Source organism: Salminus brasiliensis, chromosome 4 (assembly GCF_030463535.1).
Source record: "Salminus brasiliensis chromosome 4, fSalBra1.hap2, whole genome shotgun sequence".
Taxonomy (NCBI): domain Eukaryota; kingdom Metazoa; phylum Chordata; class Actinopteri; order Characiformes; family Bryconidae; genus Salminus; species Salminus brasiliensis.
This window is the reverse complement of record NC_132881.1, coordinates 33,748,622-33,768,158: the sequence shown is the minus strand read 5'-3', so window position 1 is coordinate 33,768,158 and position 19,537 is coordinate 33,748,622. Positions and strand designations below refer to the sequence as shown.

Below are 19,537 nucleotides of genomic sequence, written 5' to 3'. Positions count from 1 at the left end.
AGTAATTCTTAATGGTGCAAACGAAACAATGATTTCAACACTCTTCTCCTCAGTACTCTTCATTTTAAATAATAGTCCATAATTTGCATCCTTAGTTTCATGCTGGAGCTGTATGGAGATGTAGCTAACAAATCGTGTTTTGTATATAACCACCTGTTAACCTCATGCAAACTGCATGCCTAAATCACCACATATGTCATATAAGCCATGATGACCCTATATGAAGCCTTATATAGCCTGTATGGTTTCTGACACTGTGTGGCATGCTGTTATCCATAAAAATGGACAAAACTGAGGACAAACTACCAGCTTTAAGGTGACTGCTACTAGTTCATGTAGCTATGGAGTGTGCTGTTATTCTTCGTTTACCAGTGACTTCCTTTCTGTATTAGTGTATGCCAGGTTTCCAGCACACACTAATGATTAAATAGTCACAGTTACTTTCCCAGTCATGGTTATGAGTGCCTGTATATTTGTCCTTCTTTACCCCACTCACTTTTTTCACACAGTGACCTCTACCTCTTTGCACTTCATCATCAACAGCAGCTTGTGGTCTCACAATTTTCTTTCCCCTCAGGCTATTGTCTTAGCGTTACAGAGAAATAGAACAATATTTGTAGATGACTGAGCTGTTTAGAAATTGCTTCATGTGAGTCTGGGTTGTGTCTTGAATCTGTGAGGTGTGGTGCCAAGTGAAGTATAGAGTCTTAATTAGAAATGTTAGATCAGTCTCATTAGTTGCAGGCATTGCATTTTCCAATAGTAATTAAAGACATAACAAATACTTGCTTGAACATGGCTTCAAATGAGCCTCAGCTTCAGTCTGAGGGACGGAACTGAAACATGACATGGGCTAAATGGTGGTGGTGTAGTGTTTTGTTAATTTTTTTAAGAGATATTGTGTGTGTGTGTGTGTGTGTGTGTACCCTTGTGCTGTGAAACACAAATGAACACAAGCACAAAATCAGAGGGATTTTCTGTTTGCTTCACAGCTTCCCATCTCCTTAATGTCCATTGATGAACACATGCTACTGGTGGGAGATGGCTCATGATTAACAACAATAGACACCAGGTCCTCGGGCAGGGTTTAGTTGAAGCAGGGATGAAGGGAAAAATTTTGTATGTGTGTGAATGGGTGGGGTCGTTTGGGTGCACATTCCTTGCAGCAGGAAATGAGCTAGGTAAGTGTACAGTGTTGTATAGAAGGCATTTGTATTGAGGAGTGTGAGAGCAACACAGGCTGATAAAGACTCCTGTTGGAGCTGTGTCTCCTCTCTCCGACATGTCCTTTTCCCACTAGGACCTCGAATAAACCGTATGTTTGTTTCTTGCAGAGCCCTGGCAGCGCCAGCTCCATACAGCAGAGCAGCCGGGACACCAAGATGGCCGCTGATGCACTGGTGCAGCCCTGCCAAATGGACCGCAGTGGCAGCTTCTTTAAGGTAGGACCCTAGTGCCACTGCAGGAATTTCTCTATGTACTCTGTTTGTCTGTCTGTCTATCTGTCAGCTCACAGTCTCAAATCAAATCAAAATCAAGTCAAATATATTGTCACGTCACATTAAACAGGTGTAAAGGTGAGTGAAAACCTTAGGTGCATCGTACCTCACAATATTGTGGGTGGGGAAAAGTTTTTGTGGGTGCTGTATGACTGTGCATAGGGGTTCCAGTAGTAAGTGCTGGGTGCAGAGTGTGATGGCACAGATGAGGTTCACAGTCCGCAAACTATTTTTTCATTCAGCAGCCTAATTGCTTGAGAATAAAAATGTCTCTGTATCTCCTTCCACTGGGCACCTATAAGAACAGGCAGTGGCTTGGGTGGGTGGAGTCCTTAATAATCCTCCTTGACTTCCTCAGACAGCGGCTGGTGTATAAATCCAGAAGGTTTGGCAGCTGAACCCAGATGATGCACAGGGCTGTATGCACCACCCTCTGCAGAGCTTTCCGCTCATGAGCAGTGCAGTTCCCGTACCAGGTGGTGATACAGCCCGTCAGAATACTCTCCACGGTGCAGGTATAGAACGTCCTAAGTGTGCAGGGGTTCATACCAAACCTCCTCAGCCGTCTGAAAGAGCTTCCTATTGAGAAGCATTCTTTTGTCTGCTGTTACTGCTGTGCTTCAATGCTGGGCCTTAAGCCAATGAGAATACTCTTCAAAGCCTGCCCTGTGAGTTCCTCCATCATACATGAATACGTGTGTGTTTAAACTCTGATCTACAATGAGCTTTGCACAATTACATAATTATTTGTTATGGTGAGCTGTCTACAGCAGACTTCATTTAAACTCCTCAGGTTGCGTCATGATTGATTAATAGCTTTTCCTCTAATGAACCGTGGTTAATAAACAAGCGCTTAACTCAACATGTTGGGTATGTGGACAGAATGTCTTATTTTAGGCTTCGGAGGAAACACCCTTCTGAGAATTTCTGGAATGCTGTTTAGTTCACAGATAACTCCTGTATCTCAAATATCATAAAGATATTTGACCATTGTTTACAAAACTCCTTAGCAGAACACAGATCTGTCTGACCAATGTAAACTACACAAAGACTCCAAGGCCACATTTACTGCAGCCCTCAATACATACCCTTTGTGATTTTGTACCAGACCAATGACGTAGTCTCTGATTTATGATGGAAGAGGTAATTTTACTCGCAGGCTTAAGTAGCTGGCTTGGCTTCAGTTAAACGTTTAGCTGCTGCCAAAGTCTTGAATAAATCAGTCCTGTACACTTGCAGATTTTTCCACGATTACTGTGGATTACTGGTAGGATTATGAGCATGAATGAACAACAGCTTTTATTGCCTCTTGTTTCCTGTTGTCAATTAATTGATGTGGAGCTGTAGACCTTTACTTTTAGCTTGGAGGGAATGCTGATGCTTTCCAAAGAAGCAGGATTTAGCTTCTCTTGTGGAAGATTGAAGTACCTTTCTACAAAAACTGTAATCAGTATAGAACCCTACATTATCAGGAAGTTCTTTTAAACTTTGGTACATTGGTACTAAGGTACTTCCCAGCCACCTATTTCAATAAGATCATGTGACTACGACAGGGGTTCCCAGTCCTGGTCCTGAAAGGCCCACTGCTCCACACATTTTTGTGGTTCCCCTGATTCGACACATCCACTTTGCCTCAGTAAGGACTAATGAATTAGTTGGATTAGGAGTGATGGGAGCAAGGAAAGCACTACAATGTGCAGGGTTGGGGACCACTGTTCTTATGGCACGGCTCCAAGGAAACCTTTTTGGGCACCAAAAGAGAGTAGTGAGTGTGTAGAGAGTAGTGTTGATTTTTGCTGAGACTTTTTCATGTGTCTGCTCAGTGTTAGTTCTGTGTCTGGCAGCAGTTGGCCTCACTAGCAGTGAGTTAGAAATACATAGTTTCCTAGCGTCTGGGCTGCTTTTTTTTTTTTTTTTTTTTTTTTTTTTTTTTTTTTTTTAAATGTCCACACAGCGAATGATTTAACCTTGGAGCTCATTAGAGTGAGCTACTGAGTACTGTCTGGAAGAGCACTCTGACCTTTTGAGAAGGTTGCAGTGCCAGTCACCAGCCAGCCAACTTCACAGGCATCAGACTTTCCTTAGAAATCCCAGAGCCGGCAAAAACACTCTCACTTTCTTTTCCTCCTCGGCAAACCTTTATTTTTCCAAAAATGTTAAAGTGCGGACAATGCTCAAGAGAATTCATTGGTACCGCTTCATCATGAATGTTTTATTCATTAAACTTTTTTTCCATCTTCTCATCCTGTCTCTCTGTCTGTCTCTCTTGTGCTTGCTCTCTCTCTCTCTCTCGCTCTCTCTCTCCCTGTCTGTCTGTGTACAAGTCTCTCCTCTCTTGCTAAAATCTGTTTGTTTTATTACTTGTAAGTGATAGCCTGTACTATTCTTTTCTCTTCAGCTGATGATATCCCAGAGGAAATGTGCTGTATTCTGGGTAAATGTGTCGGACACGACTTTTTCAGTTCCTTCTTAATAGTCTTTAGTTCTTAACTTCCATTTTTTTGGCACTCATGGATTACACAGTTTTCTTAGTGGCAGCTGATCTTCAGGAAGTATGTGGTTTGTCAGGAACTGTATTGCAAAACCTATTTGCCTTTATACCATCAAAGAAATAGAAATAGATCCAGCCCACCATATGTGCTAATATGGCATGAAGGTGCCCTAGAATGCATTTTTTTGTTTTGTATTTTTTTTTACCTCAGAATAAAAGATGCTGAATTTCCGTCTATTGTGGACTTTAATAATAAGTGCACTTCTCAGAATGACTGGTTTACAGCTCACTCAGAAGCCGCATAGCATAGCATAGCTTTGTTTTTAGCACTGTAGCAAGAACATTGCTTTTTTTTTTTGTTCTTCTGCGACTGGAAAAGCCATGGTCTGTTTTCCAATGACAATCTTCCAAAAGCAGCAGAGTCTGGCTGTGATACGCGTGGTCTCTTGTGTTACTGATGCACATCCTGGGGAAAAAGACTTCCTAAAACTTCTACAAGTATCAATAACCCCATATTCCAGCACAATAAGGCTGTCACGTTTTACTACGACAGACTTTCATTCATGAGTTAAGACAGTCTCAGGGTTTCATTTTTTTTATTTTATTTATGTTTTATGCAAAAATGTATTTTAATTGAAGAGACAACAGTGTTCAGGGTTCACCATATAACACTTCTATGTAGTGAACTCTCATTGTTTAACTATGCCAAGGGAAATGTAGTTCTCCATTCAAAATGCCCTTAGTGCAACAGTGACAAGTACAGCCAGGCTCTGCTCAGGCATGTTATTCCTAGTAGCCTGATTGATCTTTAATCTCTCAGGTCAGATATGCAGAGTTTTTAGTCTAATAAACTCTAATAACTGTTAAAGTTTATCAGATTTAGATTCTGATTTAGGAATCATTTAGGGATCATCAGTGCTGGTCCTGGGTGGTTGATGTCCAGCGCCAACCTTCCATGCTTTCCATGCTTTAACATGGTTGAGGTTACTAAACCTCATAATTACCTGGTGTGTTGAACTGATCAGAACGGTGCTGGAATCCAAAATGTGTGACCTCTGCTGTAGAATTTCACGAGAAATTATTGTAGATCCTTTTCATGGTGGTTGTTGGAGTTGAGGCAATGTGTGGACTGTACAAAAGCATGTGTTTTGCCATGCATTGAGCTGGGGTGCTTTTCTTGGCTGCGAGTTGCAGTTTGAGAGCTAGACACCCTAGCATGTAATTGTGGTTTGCTGACTAGGTCTGAGTTGAGGTTAGACAAATATCTACCCACTATAACTGAAGATTGCTGGCTCAGGAAAAGTGAAACACAAGAGAAAGACTGGCTAGCTTTCCACATGTTTGACAAATGCTTGAAAGATTTAGTTTTACATTTGGAACTTGAAAGTAATGTTTGTTTTTTGCTTTGCTGATTTGCGTTTTCTTATCGAATCCATGCAGAACTGAACACAGCAAGCATGCAGAAACATTGCCCTCTGCTGGTCATCAGAGGAAGCACTATTTCTCTAGTTTCTGTGACAACTGTGGCAATGACATTTGGTTATTAAAGTTTTTAAAGTCTTATTGTCTTATGACCAACATACAGACTATCTTAGCGAGTGAATGGTGTTTTGCAGCAATCAAAGGTTCTAACTATAGGCTGCCTCTTACTGGCAGACTACCCATTACATGGATTATGGATTATGTGTTATGCAGTATAATTAAGATTGTGAATCAGATATGAAAATCAGATATGAAATTAGATATGAAATCAATATATTGTGATTATTTTTACACTATTTTACAATAAATATGTTTTGTGTAGTTTTTTTCTTATCTTTGAGTGGAAAATACAATAGCTATTCAAAATGCTATACAAACTATGAGTACAAAGTATTTTTTTTTTTTTTTTACAGCATCTCTCGCACTGCACTAAATCCGACTAACAAGGGCTAATTCTCCCTCTTTGCAATGACTGCCATAACTAATCAGCGATTTGGAAGTACTGGCAGGATCCACAAAATGCTCTGAAAGTACCTATATAATGTATGTAATATTTTTATTGCCAACTTTCTGTGCATTTAAGTTGTGTGTTTTACTGCTGGGTCTCTCAGATTTTTTTTCAGGCAAGTGCGCTATGAGTGCGTCAGTGTCCTACTTGCTGTGTATCGTGTTTAAATACAAACTGCAGGAGTTCAGATGATTTTGTGTTAATGTGTCTCTGTTTATTGTTGAGGACATGCAGCGTAAGCACACGTTTGGAGTCTGTCTGTGTTTGTTTGGGAATGCCTCAATTGGAGTATGTCCGGCTCTGGAGCGCATGTGTTAGGTGTGTTTTTTTTTGGTTGTTGTTTTTTTTTTTTTTTTAGTGCCAAAGGGACGTCTGTGTACGTGCTTGAGGTGTGTTTTCGAGTATATGAGGGCTGCATCTGTTTCGTTTCAGCTCTTACATCACCTTAGCATGATCAGACAGCTCAAAACCACACATCTGTGTTACGATTAGTGTTACCACTCGAAACTCAAGGGAAGTTTGTAGATGACATAACTAATAAGGCATTTTAGTTAGTCCAGTATGTCTTGAGTGTCTCTTTGGTTTTGTTTCCTGTGAGTCTGGTGGTCAGTGAGCATAAAGGGAAGCAGCTCCTAACTGGGGTTCAGAAGGGTAGTGACTAATGCTTGGATCTGCAAAAATCATTCTTTTAGAACACACAGACACCTCTAATAAGTGAACTGTCACTTATCATATCTCTAATGCTATGCATCTTGGTGTTTCTCTTTATAGCTGATAGACACTTTCTCTACTGAGATCTCAGAGCTGAAGCAGGAGATGGTACAAACAGCTAGAGACCCTGACACGAAGATCCTACAAGGGTGAGTGCATTATTTTTTTCTCTGTCAGTTGTCTTACTATAATTTCTCTTAACTAGCTATGTTTGTACAGGACACTTGCCCTCAGCCTTGGGATATAGTGTTAACTGAATTGCCAAATGTCCTTGAGATTTTTATATGCAGTACAATATTTTACATACAATATAGACAATATCTGAATGATCTCTGTTGACCTGAAGTCCATTGACTAAGGGTTATAGTAGTGTGTTTTTCCATGGAAAGCAAAATGCCTGTTAAAATGAGCTGAATCTCCTGTGTATGTGTGTGTTGTAAGTTTGTGAAAGTTGCATATATCTGTAATTACTCTTTCCTGTTTTATTTCTAGTGTTGATCTTGTCTGCTGTTTTAGGCATAACACAGATAACTGTCTTCAGATAAATGTGTCCTTTTTGTTTCCTGTGGCAATACTTTCTGTTGGCCAGTAGGAGGAGCATTCCCCTGTTCATGTATAGTTGCTGGACATTTTAAGGAACACCTAGACTTTGTGAACATGATCTGTGCTTTGTTAGGCCTTTTGATTGATTTATTACACTTATTTAAATGAGAAATTCGGTATTAGTGCTTAGTTCAGTCAGGGACCATTGCCATCCCTCAGCTTCTCTCAGCCTAAATTAGTAATCATTTAAACTTCCTCAAGTTTGAAATGGTGTGTTGGAACATGCAGGCCTACGTTGATACTTTCTCGATCAATTTTACTGCCCAATCAGACTGGAAGAAGCATCACCAGTGCACTGTGCAGGGTTAAGTGAGCGTTTCGAGATCTGATCCTACAACAATATGGTTGCTGACCAACTTCTGTAACCACTAGGCTCCAAGCTATCTCACATGACAGAACAGTGCAGTGGTTAGAAAGCTGGGCTACACAGTTTCCCTAAGTTTCCACTGTTGGGCCCTTGACCCTTTCTCTTAACCCTCCTTGCTCATGTGCTTAAGCATGGGAATAAAGGCACCTTCACCCATCATACAGATGCTCATCGTTGAAGGGTGCTGTACACAAATGAAACCTCTAGATAGCCAAAGCAGTCTAAATTTTATTGTGCATTGTGAGCATCTTAACCTTAAATGTCAGTTAATGAATGAATATTCCATATTATTCGTCTGTGGTGTTTTGATTAATTAAGGCATTTGTCACAAAAAAATGTTTTTAATTATGTCAAGGGCCTACTAATATGTTTTATTATATTGGGTGGCATTTTGACAAAGTGTATAGTAAGAACATCATAATATAATTCAATGTATGGGCAAGTATTGGGACACCTGCTCTTTCCAAAACCAAGAGTGTAAAAAAAATTTAATAATAATAAGTTAATCCTTAAGTTAAGTAAAAAAATCCTTTTTTTGGTGGAAGTAACTGTTTCTACTGTCCAGGGAAAGCTCTCTACTAGATTTTGAGAGTATGATTACATTCAGTGACAAAAGAGTTAGTGAAGTCAGGATGTTTGATAATCCTCAACTCATCCCAAAAGTATTGAATGGAGCACCATGATTCCAGAGAACACAGTTCCACTGATCCACAGCTCCGGCTTCACACCTCTCTATCCAACACCTGACATTAGGAATGATGACAATAGGTTGAGGTTTATTTGCTCCAGAGAGTCCTAATCTATTGGCATTACTTCTCTACAGGGACTAGACAAGCTGTGTGGGTGCATTTGCACATTCGTGTCAGCAATGGGTACAACTGTGTCCACAAACTTTTGACAGTGTTTTTTTTTTGTTTGTTTGTTTGTTTTTTGCCATGCCATACAGTCCACGTCTCCTCACATTGGACATACCAAATTATATGACAACCATTGCATCATTTGTATTCTACATATGCGTTTCCCTTCCTCACTCTGCAGGCTGGAGGGTGAGGTGAGTGGCCTGTTCCTGCAGTCGTCCGTCTGCACTGGTGCTGTGGGGGTCCGCGACTCTGGCTATGACTCTCTGCGCCGGCGTATGAGTGTGCTGGATAGGTTGACACACACACACTCTGTCTGGCTTCTGCTTTCACTAAGTGATGATGACGCTGAACGCATTTTGCAGCCACAACCACCCGGGGTGAGGCTGCTGTATGCACGCACACACACACACACACATATATATATATATATATACACACACACACACACACACACACACACACACACACACACACACACACAATTTTGTCATGTCACTGTGTATATCATGCGTCTCAGTCTTTGACAGATGTTATCTCTGACCTTTGATTTAAATAACTTGTTTAGCAAGGATTATTTCTAGACTGCTGATTTTGTGGTACAGAACGTCATCTGTGCTGTTGCGTTGCTCAGCTTGACCTCAGTGACCTCATACTTAAATCGTGAATGCTTACAATTCTAATATTTTAACAGAATAATAATGATTAATAACATGATTTTGTTACCTTTATGAATCATGTAGACCTTCCTGGTGAGGAGGTCATCTAAGCTCCAGAAGAAGGTAATTTCCTTGCGTCTGGACAGTGACCCGCTGACTGTGAGGGACTTTCCCGTCAAAGAGAGCCAATACAGTAAGTGCCACCCAATTTCAGTGTACTATAGACATCTCTTTTCTTTTTTTCACTTCCCTCTGTCAGGTACTTTCTGGTCCTGTTGTACCAGCATGTTTCCTGAACTTTTATTCTATATTGATCCACTATCTCTGCCCAAGTGTAACAAGAGCAGTGACTCAGAGAGGGAGCTAAATTTGGCTGCATGGCTAAATGTCCTCGGACTCTGCTAGGTTTCTGTGATACTAAACGCATTTGTTTTCTCAGTCTTTCATTTTTTTTCTTGGCAAACATATTAAATAGACAGACTATTAAAAAAGCTAACATATCAAATAGCAAAATAAAAATTTTATCTAAACCCAGTTAGTGTGGTTTGGTGTTCTGTGTTTGTTGGAAATTCTGATAATTGGGAAAGATTTTTACAAGAAAATTTACTTTTCCACTGTATAAATAAATATATCATAGACAAGTGGTTATGTTAATAAGAGACATATCAAAATCAGTTGATTTTGCTAAACTGAAAAGTCAGCTTCCATGCACCCAGATACCCAGATATGCAGAATGTATATATTGATATGATAAAATCAGCTACAAAACTATGGGTCAGCGATTATATTTATTTACTTTCTTGTGGCCATGAAACCCTTCACACTCATTTCTCAGATAAATGCAAGTAATGTACCTAGCCCTAGCTAAGTTGCTACAATTGCAACACACAATTGTTGTGTGTTTTTCTGTGTTCTATAAACAGTACACATAACTGAAGAGAGATTTAGCTATAGACCCCTGCAGTAGCTATAATGGAAAAAGAGTGAGAACGGATGAGGAAGAAACCTTGAATATGACATGAATGCTTTCCTGCACTTCCTGACTGTTTTCCACACCAGATGTTGGAGCCGAGAGGACATTACTTTTTGTAAAGGTGTGTGTGTGTGTGTGTGTGTGTGTGTGTGTGTGTGTGTGTGTGTGTGTGTGTGTGTGTGTGCATTCAGCAATCGCTAGACAGGAAGCATATCATCCAATGTGAAATTAGATTTTTAGACTGTTGTTTGTTAGTTGCTATATCTCCTATTAGAAAGGCAAAGAAGGATGAAGTTAGTAATGGCATTTCCAAAAGCATCTGTTTTGCATTAACCCGTTTTACAGTTTTCCCTCTCCCTCGCCTTCTCTCTCTCTCCCTCTCCCTCCCTCTTTATTTGGGTCACATCCCTTTAACAGTGGGTGGGAGGGACCTCCCTGCAAAAGAAGTCTGAATGTATACACTGCACTCTGTGTACGTGGACGTTCACAGTGTAGGAAATGTAAAAGTGATTCTAGTTTGTGTTACTATTGCATACAGTGTATAAAGTGCTGTTGTTGGTTTGTGTGTGTATGTATTTCAGCCTTCTCCCTGGAGGGCTCGGGGATCAGTTTTGCAGACCTCTTTCGTCTCGTGGCCTTCTGCTGCATAAGCAGGTAAGGGGATCTCTTTCACAAAATAGATCTTCTCAAAAGGGAAATGGAGTTTAATGCATGATGACCAAGCTGGAATGCCAAAAGACTGAGTACAGTTTTTCTTTTTAATAAAATGTTTTGGGGGGGGGGGGGAACTAACAAATAATGAAACTACATTAATGCAGTAAGATGACATTATGTGCTGACATTCAGTCAGGTCTTCTTACTATAGCAGACTCTGGTTATGACTGGAATGACGCCCTACGCCCTCCTTAGTTCAGCGCTATAAACTTTTTTTAGTGTACTAAATACTGGTAAAAACACATAAATTGATAAATCAATTCAGGCTTTTTCTAATAATAAACATAAGTTGCCACTTGCATAAAGCAACCACTTTTCATTGATTAAGCCAGACAAAAGTAATCCATTTACAGAATAAGTTAATTTTACCATGGCATGATTGATGAGATGTTGCACACAAAACTCAGTTATTTAGATGATGACAATGTGTCCGCTATTTGCAGACTTGAATAGGCAACGTGAACTTGATCAGTCACTGCTGTCTTTAAACTAGGCCAAGCACCAAGAACCAAGCTGACCAGATGACACTCTGCCAGTGTGATGCTACAACTTTTATGATTAGATAATATTTGCCCCTGTATTTTTTCACAAATACATAAAGGATCAGATTGTCTCCTGCTTTGTCATGCATGGCACTGCATCTCCTAAAGCAGCTTAAAGTGGTTTGGTGTAAAAACATTCATGAAAATCATTTGTGTGGGATAGACAGTCGGTGTATCTCCTGTTAGAATGAGACTAATGCGTAATGTAACAGTCTAGAGTGTAATATAAAACTTCTTTTGACATGTGTATGTGGTTAAATTGTCATCTGTGTGGGACAATACTCAAACAGGTGATAGTCTGTGCTTCCTTCAGAAATTTCCAATTTAAGCAAAAATATTTCTTGACATTTTAAGTGAGTGTATGCATAGCACACAAAGTGCACTATATCAGCTGTAATATATTATTCTGTTTTATTAAGCAATTCTTTTCCTTTGCCCAGTGTTATTCATATACATTTGTCATTTATATATGTGTACTTTTTAACATGTTTTCATGTCTGAAAGCACAGAGCAGTTGTTAGTTTGAAACCATTCACTGATTTGCTCCAGTCAAACAAAGCTACAAAGCAAGTAAGCAAGTAAAACGCAGGAGAGAGGTTAATGTATGACTGTAAAAAAAAGAAGTGGCCTGTGTGATCCTGTGCTATTTCCTTTCCTCATTGTGTGTCTAGTGTACTGCAAAGGCTCTTTTTGTAATGTTGTGCTGAGGCCAGAACTGCAGTCTCTTTGCTTCTGCCAAAGCGGCGTATTTGTCAGTGCCACGTAATGGAGTCTGTGGGTAAACACAACCCTCTGTCTGCTTGCCTCACCCACATGCTGAGATTTGCAGCTGCAGCACTAGACACCATTAAACAACTGACTCTTTTTCTTTGTTCCTGAATGTTTATTTCTGTGATTCTGAGTCCTTTAAAGGGATCTGAAGGTTTTAGTGCTGGTTCTCTTTACTATACTTGTGCTTCTTCTCCGTAGGGACGTTCTTCCTTTCACGCTGAAGCTTCCCGAGGCAATCTCTGCTGCAAAGACTCCTTCGGATCTAGAGGAGGTTGCCAAGTTAGGAATAGGTAAGGAGCCTATGCAACTTTTCTTTGGCTGCTTGTTTGTTGTTTACAGTGCTGTGGCATTGACCTACACATAGATTGTATTTCTTCAAATGATTGCGTGACAAGTGAAATGGACTACAGCAGAACTTAGTTGCACATTACGTGGAGAAGCCTCAAGGAGTTATTGAGCATAGTCTTAATGTGCTTTGGCCTGGGGGCAGTGGAGATTGTGACTGAGTCACTGACAGTTAAACCAGAATTCATGTCTTAAACAGAATGATTTACTTGTGTCTGACTAAGGAAGGCTGGTGTTTGTGAAGCTTTTAATTGCTGTGAGTCAATTCAATTCAATTTACAACAGTCCTGTTGTAAATCTAGCCTGGAATAGCATGTGTGCACACAGTGATGTAATATTCTTACCTGTATGTTTCTTCCTGTGGGGTAGTAGTGCTTAAGTAATTTGTGTATGAAAGCCTACTTTAAAGTTCCTCAATTAAATATAGACTATATGTCCAAATGTTTGTGGACACCCCTTCTAATGAATGCATTCAGCTACTTTAAGTTGTACCCATTGCTGTCACAGATATGCAAATGCACACACAGCTTGTCTAGTCCCTGTAGAGAAATATTGGCAGTAGAATAGGACTCTCTGGAGCAGATAAACCTGAATCTGTTGTCCCATGCCCAACACTAGACGTGGGCTAGAGGGGTATAAAGTCCCCCAGCATCAAGCTGTGGACCAGAGCAACTGTGTTCTCTGGAATGGTGGTGCTTCATCAAGTACTTCTGGGATGAGTTGGGGAGTTTGGGATGAGGTGTGGTGGCGATAATCCAACATCCTGACTTAATAAAATAAGCAGGTGCCCCAATACTTTTGTCAGTATAGTGCAGCTTTCTTAAAAATTAGTACTTTTTAAAGAAAATGTTGGATCTTTATTGGTCAGTGGTCAAGATTTCAATATCAGTGATTACCAATAAATTACCATCACTTATTAACATCACTTTGAGTCACAGTTTGTATTATTATTATTATTATTATCATTATTATTATTATTATATTCATGGAGATTCTGTTGTTCTCATGCGAATAATATAGAATTGAAGAATGCTGGAGTGTCGATATTTTTTTTTTTTATTTATTATTATTTTTTTTTTTCCTCTCCCAATTAATCAATGAATCGGATAAAAAAACACATTTCCATGTCTTTATGTAAAAATAGAACATTGAATATCAGAGCAAATAAGTGTGGACAAAAATTCAAAAATAATAGATTAAATTATTAAATTAAATCAAATTTATTCATAAATGAAAAGAAAAATGAAATAATAAAGAAAAATACATGCATTGCTGATGCAAACACTGCACTGTATTGGAGTAAGGAGTGAGACAGGATGAATTGCCTTTAGTTTGTATGTTGTGTCTTCACTCCTACGTAAAACATTTTAATTTAAAAATTATTAATTACCACCATTGTGTACCAGTTACATGTTTTTATAAAGCAGGTTTAAACACTTTAGCGAATTAAACTGATAACAAAAAGGTAACACACACACACACAGAGACACACACTCTATCAATGTCATTGTCCAGTTAAAAGGCAAAAAACAGCATGAGCCGTGCTGTGCAGGTTCGCATAGTGTGAGTGCGCCGTTACATTTCTTAACTTCAAAACGGAACAAACTCGGGATATTGTAGTGACTGTTCTCTCACACCTTTAAGGATTTAAGCCTAACCTTCCTCTTTGCATCGGTCACGTTTCATTTTTTTTTTGGAATGTATTTACTTTTTGATGTTAAACTAATTTTGAAGATTACGCCTCCGCTCCGGCTCGCTCTGTTCAACTTGCTTTGTTTTTTATTTTTTCCAGCGTAGACGTAGCGCCGCAGGTGACGTAAGTGTATTTGACAAGGCCAGTAATACATAAATCGTGCAATAATGACAATAATGATAATGACATTCATTGCCAACACTTTTAATAATCGATTACTATAGATTTTATTGATTCGTTGTTGCAGCCCTACCTTCAAAAAGATTAGATAATCCTTTATTAGTCCCACAGTGGGGAAATTCACAATATAAGAATATATGATGCTTCTACAGTTATATCTTATACGATGCAGGCTGACTTCTAAAGTGTTTTGATATGTTTACTGTATGTACAAGCTGATGAACACGCTAATTATCTTAAATGAACAACTTCCTTCCTGCATTGTGGTTCCAAAACTCATCCAAGTGTATTAGCCAGGTCGTTTGTTCTGAAGGCAGAGCCATATGGAGACTGTGAGCTGAGACAGTGCTGCTGTGTGTGTGCAGCTGAACACACGTCACTGTCCCAGCTGCTCACGTCTGCTGACGTGTAGAATGAAATGCGCCGCTCATATGGGCGGCATATGCTGATGTCAGTTAATATTTGTTACCTATGGCTCTGGGCTATCAGGTGGGATACAGTCAGTGTATCTCCTGTTAGAATGAGACTAATGCGTAATGTAACAGTCTAGAGTGTAACATAACACTTGATTTGACGTGTGTATGTGGTTTATGATGTGTCATCTGACTAATGACAATGAACTGGGGTTTGTTATTCAGCTCTTTAGCACCTGTTATTTTACTTGTGTGAAGGTCTGGAAAGAGCTTTAGTTAAAATAATAAATGTAAAATGTAATATGTAATAACTGTATTTCTTCTAGTAATAAATGTTATACTTTAGGGTGGACTGCAGAAGAGTTCTGCTATTTTTCCATTAATGAAAGTATAATAATTCTGCTTGCATCTTTTATTCTAGTAATAAATGTAGTTATTCAGTTTGGACTGCAAGGATTTTTTTTCCTCTATAAATTAATGAATTTAGAATAATTCTGCCCCCACCCCTTTATTTATGCTTATAATAAATGAAGTATCCCTTTGTCCTGCAAAGGAATTTATTTGCTTAACATAAAAAATGGGTGAAGAATAATTCCATCCCAATTCTAACCTCCCACTCCATAACAGACAGCCACACGTCATACCAAAGCAAGGTCTCAGCACTTTTTAGGAGGATTTTCAGAAAGGTCTCCAGTGATACATTGTTCACATCTGTCGTGTAATGAAGGCCTGTGGAATTCAAGCCAACAGAGCACGGCTCCCAGCAGGGCAGGGCATGGAAATTCCACACCAGGATAACTTCCCAAATCAGCCCCACCTAGAGGATACAATGAATTTCAGACGTGGGACCCTGGTGGTCATATTTCAGTTGGCTGACTGCTCTGATTGGGACAAACCAGGGTGAACTAAGGACACAAAAAGAAAAAGCTGAGAAAAGAGAGTGAGAATATGGCTGTGGGTGGGAGAAAGAGGGTTGGAAAAACAGATATGGTGTGTGAGGGTCATCTGAGGGGTATTATTACCTCAACATTGTGTGAAAGTGAATGAAACAGTTTGATTGTGAGTTCAGGTGTATAAAACACCCACACTTCTTTCTCAGATATTTAACTTCTCAGGAACTGGTGTGACCCAGCCTGTCTTACTCATTGCTTCATTGCAGTGACTGGAAAACCAGATGATCAAAAATAGCAAAGAAGGTCATGATCCTTGCTCTCTGTAAACAGTATCTTTTCAAAATATTTCTTAGCTGTTGGTTTTGCTGGTGACAAAATCTGGCCTCCGTGGTAGTTCAACCCAGTAAAGGAAAACAGAAGAAAGTAAAGTGAGTGGAAAGTATTTGAAGGGGCGGCCTTCAGAATGAATATTTGAGAGAGAAAATGAGGAAACAGAAAGCTACAGTGCCTGTGCTCCTCCCACCCACTTATTAGCATACTCGACTCACGCCATTCAGTGGGTGTGGGCGTGTTTGTGAATGTGTGTCACTGTCACCACTCGACTCAGTTGCAGTATTGGAAGTTTCAGCCACACACATCTGAGGTGTTCTTAGTTTGGCTTTTGGAAACAAATACAGGCAAGAGGATTTTCAAGAAGAGTGTGGGCTATAACTTTAAACTCTGGTGAGTTTTTGGACTTGATAATTACTGCCTTTGGGGTTGATTTATCCTTTGACCCAGCTGTGATTGCTGTATTGCTTTGAGATTTTCAGAGGTTTTCTGTTGGGCAATTGCAGCCTTCATGTGTTCATCTGTTGCATTATGTGACTCATTATTACTGTTTTTTTGTCTTCAGTGTTCTTAAAGCTTTCATAAGACAAACGTATGATATGATAAAACAAAAATGTTTTAACAGATAATTAAATGCATTTGTGTTTCTGTGTTTATGTGGGTTGTTTTTTTTTTTGTTTTTTTGTTTTTTTTTGGCGCCCTAACGTACCTTAAATTGCTAAACTTTTTCTATGGTCTACAGGGTTCTGGAACTCAGACTTGTGCCATAAGAAGAAGAGCTCTTTGTCTGCTGAATTGTCTCCAGACAATACAGAGCAGAGACTGAAGCAGGAGACACCGAAGACATCCCCTAAAGACGAGGTACCACCCATCCTGCGTACTCGCAGCCCGTCCCAGCTGGAGTGCAGCCAGTCTAACGGGGCGTTGTGCTTCATTAATCCTCTCTTCCTAAAGACACACCGTTCTGACACAGCTCAAACATCATCTGCCGCCGATGACGAGAGCCCCCTTCCACAAAGCCCCAGCTCCTTTCCGCCTGACACAAGCAGTACTAGCCCTCAAAACGGTGCCAGTGTCCTTTGCCGTGCTGCTAGCACATCCCGTTCCCCGCCGCCACGTCCTCCGCCGCCCAGGACCATCCCACGCCGGCCAGCTCTCCCTCGCAAGCAGAACAGCATGCCCAGCACAGCCGTGAGCTGGATCAAAACACCCCAGGAGAAGTGCGGCTTGCTGGGACGTCTGGGCTCCACCTTCGGCTCCTTCTCACCCTCATCTTCACCCCCCAAAAAGATCAGCTCGCCTATTCCGACACCCTCATCCCGTAATAAAAGACCCCCCAACCTTCCTGACGCAGAGGGCCATCGCTGCCACTTGGCACTGGAGGACCAGACAATTGAGGAGGCTGTGTCACTCAGTCTTGCAAAGTTGTCCCTAAGAAACACAGCACTGGTGGAGGGCAGTGGCAGTCCCGCCGGACGGGAGCGCCTCAGTGACATAAGCATCTCCTCTACGTCCTCCGATTCTCTGGACTTTACTCACACCTTCTCACTACCAGCAGCTGGCACAAGCCCCTCTAGGACCAGCCGGGCTGTGGGTTACAGCAGCCCGGAGGAAGAGGAAGAGGAGGAAGAGGAAGACTTCGGCGTAAGCGTGGAGAGTGACCATGAGATCAGTATGGAACCGCCTTATAAATCCAAGAAGCGGCATAGTGCTGGTGCCTTCGTGCTGCAGCGGGCACTGAAGGGCCACTTCCGTAAGGTCAGTGGTGTCTTCAACTCTCTCATGACCCCTGAGAAGAGGGCCATCCGGAGAATCTCGGAACAGTCACGGGACAAAGGCACTTACTTCGGCTGCCTGGTGCAGGACTATGTGAGCTTCTTGCAGGAGAACCGTGGCTGCCACACCTCAGGACTGGACTTGCTGCAGACTCTTAGGCAGTTCATGACTCAGATGAAGTCCTACTTGCTGCAGAGCTCTGAGCTTGACCCGCCAATCGAGTCCCTCATCCCTGAAGACCAGATTGGTAAGAGAAGTCTCCTCGCAAAATGCTTACCCTGTAAAGATAAAAATCTGCACTTATTAATGCCCAATGAATTCAACTTTAAATGCTCCTTGTCTGAAGCTTTTTCAGAAATTTGTCTACACAATCTTGTTTTTTGCATTATTCAGTGCAGATTTTTAAATAATAGACTTTGCACCCCTGAAAAGATTTATCAAATCTATTCTGACTCTCTACTCTCTCACTACTTGACATATTAAATGCCAGTTGTAATAAGCACTACAATTGGAGTAAATTAAGTGTTCAGTTGGTTCATGGTTCATGGTTATTATCTTAAGTTGGCTTCTCCTACTTCCTGTATCTGATGCAAATCGTGATAAATATACTTATAATTGAAAAGAAAATGTCTGTCTAAGCAGTTGATCTAATCTTTGGTTAGGCATATAATTAGATACATGTATTAGTAGAATAAATGCTGCTCTGGTTTTGTTTAAGGAGTGGCAGCTTCCTCTTGACATAGTAGCGCAGGAGCTTATCACAATGTAGTAAAAGCAACAAAAAAAAGAAACTATTGTATTTATACTGTGACTACCAACACATAGTACTAGCACATCAGATAACCAAATGCAGCAGCTGGGGAGTATTCATTAGTTTGGAATGTCTCTACTAACTGGTGTCCGATTACTCAACTTTCAGTCAGTTTGTGTGCTCCTAAAGCAGAGTCCCTTTAGGATCACGTGTGTTATTCTTTGCTTGCTGGCTTCGGTGTTCTATTAGTGTGACTGAATATACATACAGACATAGTGCTGAAAGGCAGGCAGGTACGTACATGTGCACGCAGACAACCATTTGCTTTTCTTTTGTATGACCTGCTGTACCATTCGGTATCAGTGTGAGTGTAAACAGAAGCTCTGAACAAAACTGTAGTCCAGTCATGAATGCCTGTGCTGGGTGAGTGGGTAGCTTAAGAGCTTTTGGGAAAACTTTTACAATCCGAGGATTGTTTTTGATTAAGCTTGTTTTGGTTCTTCAGGAACTCAATCCAATCCAGGCTCCTTTCTTTCCGCATGTAAACACTGTTCATTTGTCTCCTCTAAGCTCAGATGAATGGATTTCACTCCAGATGTTCCTCTGCTGGCTTCCAGCCAAGTAGGCTAGTTTCTCCTGAGCTTTGAGCTTTCCTCCAATCCCGACCAGGGGTTTCGAGGCAGCCCCTCTTGCTTGTTGATGCCAAACTGCGAGTGAGCGAGTGGGTGGACGTAAGATGAGAATGTAGCAAGAGGGGGAAAAACAGGCACTTGTTTTCAGTTTTACCTCATTGCACTCTGTGTTTTCCCCCCTTGGCCGAAACTCGACTGTTTGTGTGTGCAGAAAATGTTTTTGTTTGTATTTATGAATTTTTGTGTAGGGTACATATTTCACGCACAGCAGATCTAGACTAAGCATAATTGTTGGCAGAGAGGCCAAAGGAGAAAATAAGAATTTTAAGTTCCACTATAGATTAAAG

The 19,537-nt window shown here is 40.6% G+C and overlaps 1 protein-coding gene across 1 annotated transcript in view; it reads left to right on the top strand.

The window, feature by feature from the left end:
* The window catches only part of rin2a (Ras and Rab interactor 2a), a 39,519-nt gene that overhangs the window by 12,329 nt on the left and 7,653 nt on the right, over positions 1–19,537 (top strand). The window contains exons 2-8 of the mRNA XM_072678139.1: positions 1,335–1,442; positions 6,752–6,840; positions 8,700–8,898; positions 9,262–9,370; positions 10,732–10,804; positions 12,376–12,467; positions 16,774–18,054. Of these exons, the coding sequence (XP_072534240.1) occupies positions 1,383–1,442; positions 6,752–6,840; positions 8,700–8,898; positions 9,262–9,370; positions 10,732–10,804; positions 12,376–12,467; positions 16,774–18,054 (1,903 nt within the window). The 5' untranslated portion in view covers positions 1,335–1,382. The remainder of the gene's footprint in view (positions 1–1,334; positions 1,443–6,751; positions 6,841–8,699; positions 8,899–9,261; positions 9,371–10,731; positions 10,805–12,375; positions 12,468–16,773; positions 18,055–19,537) is intronic.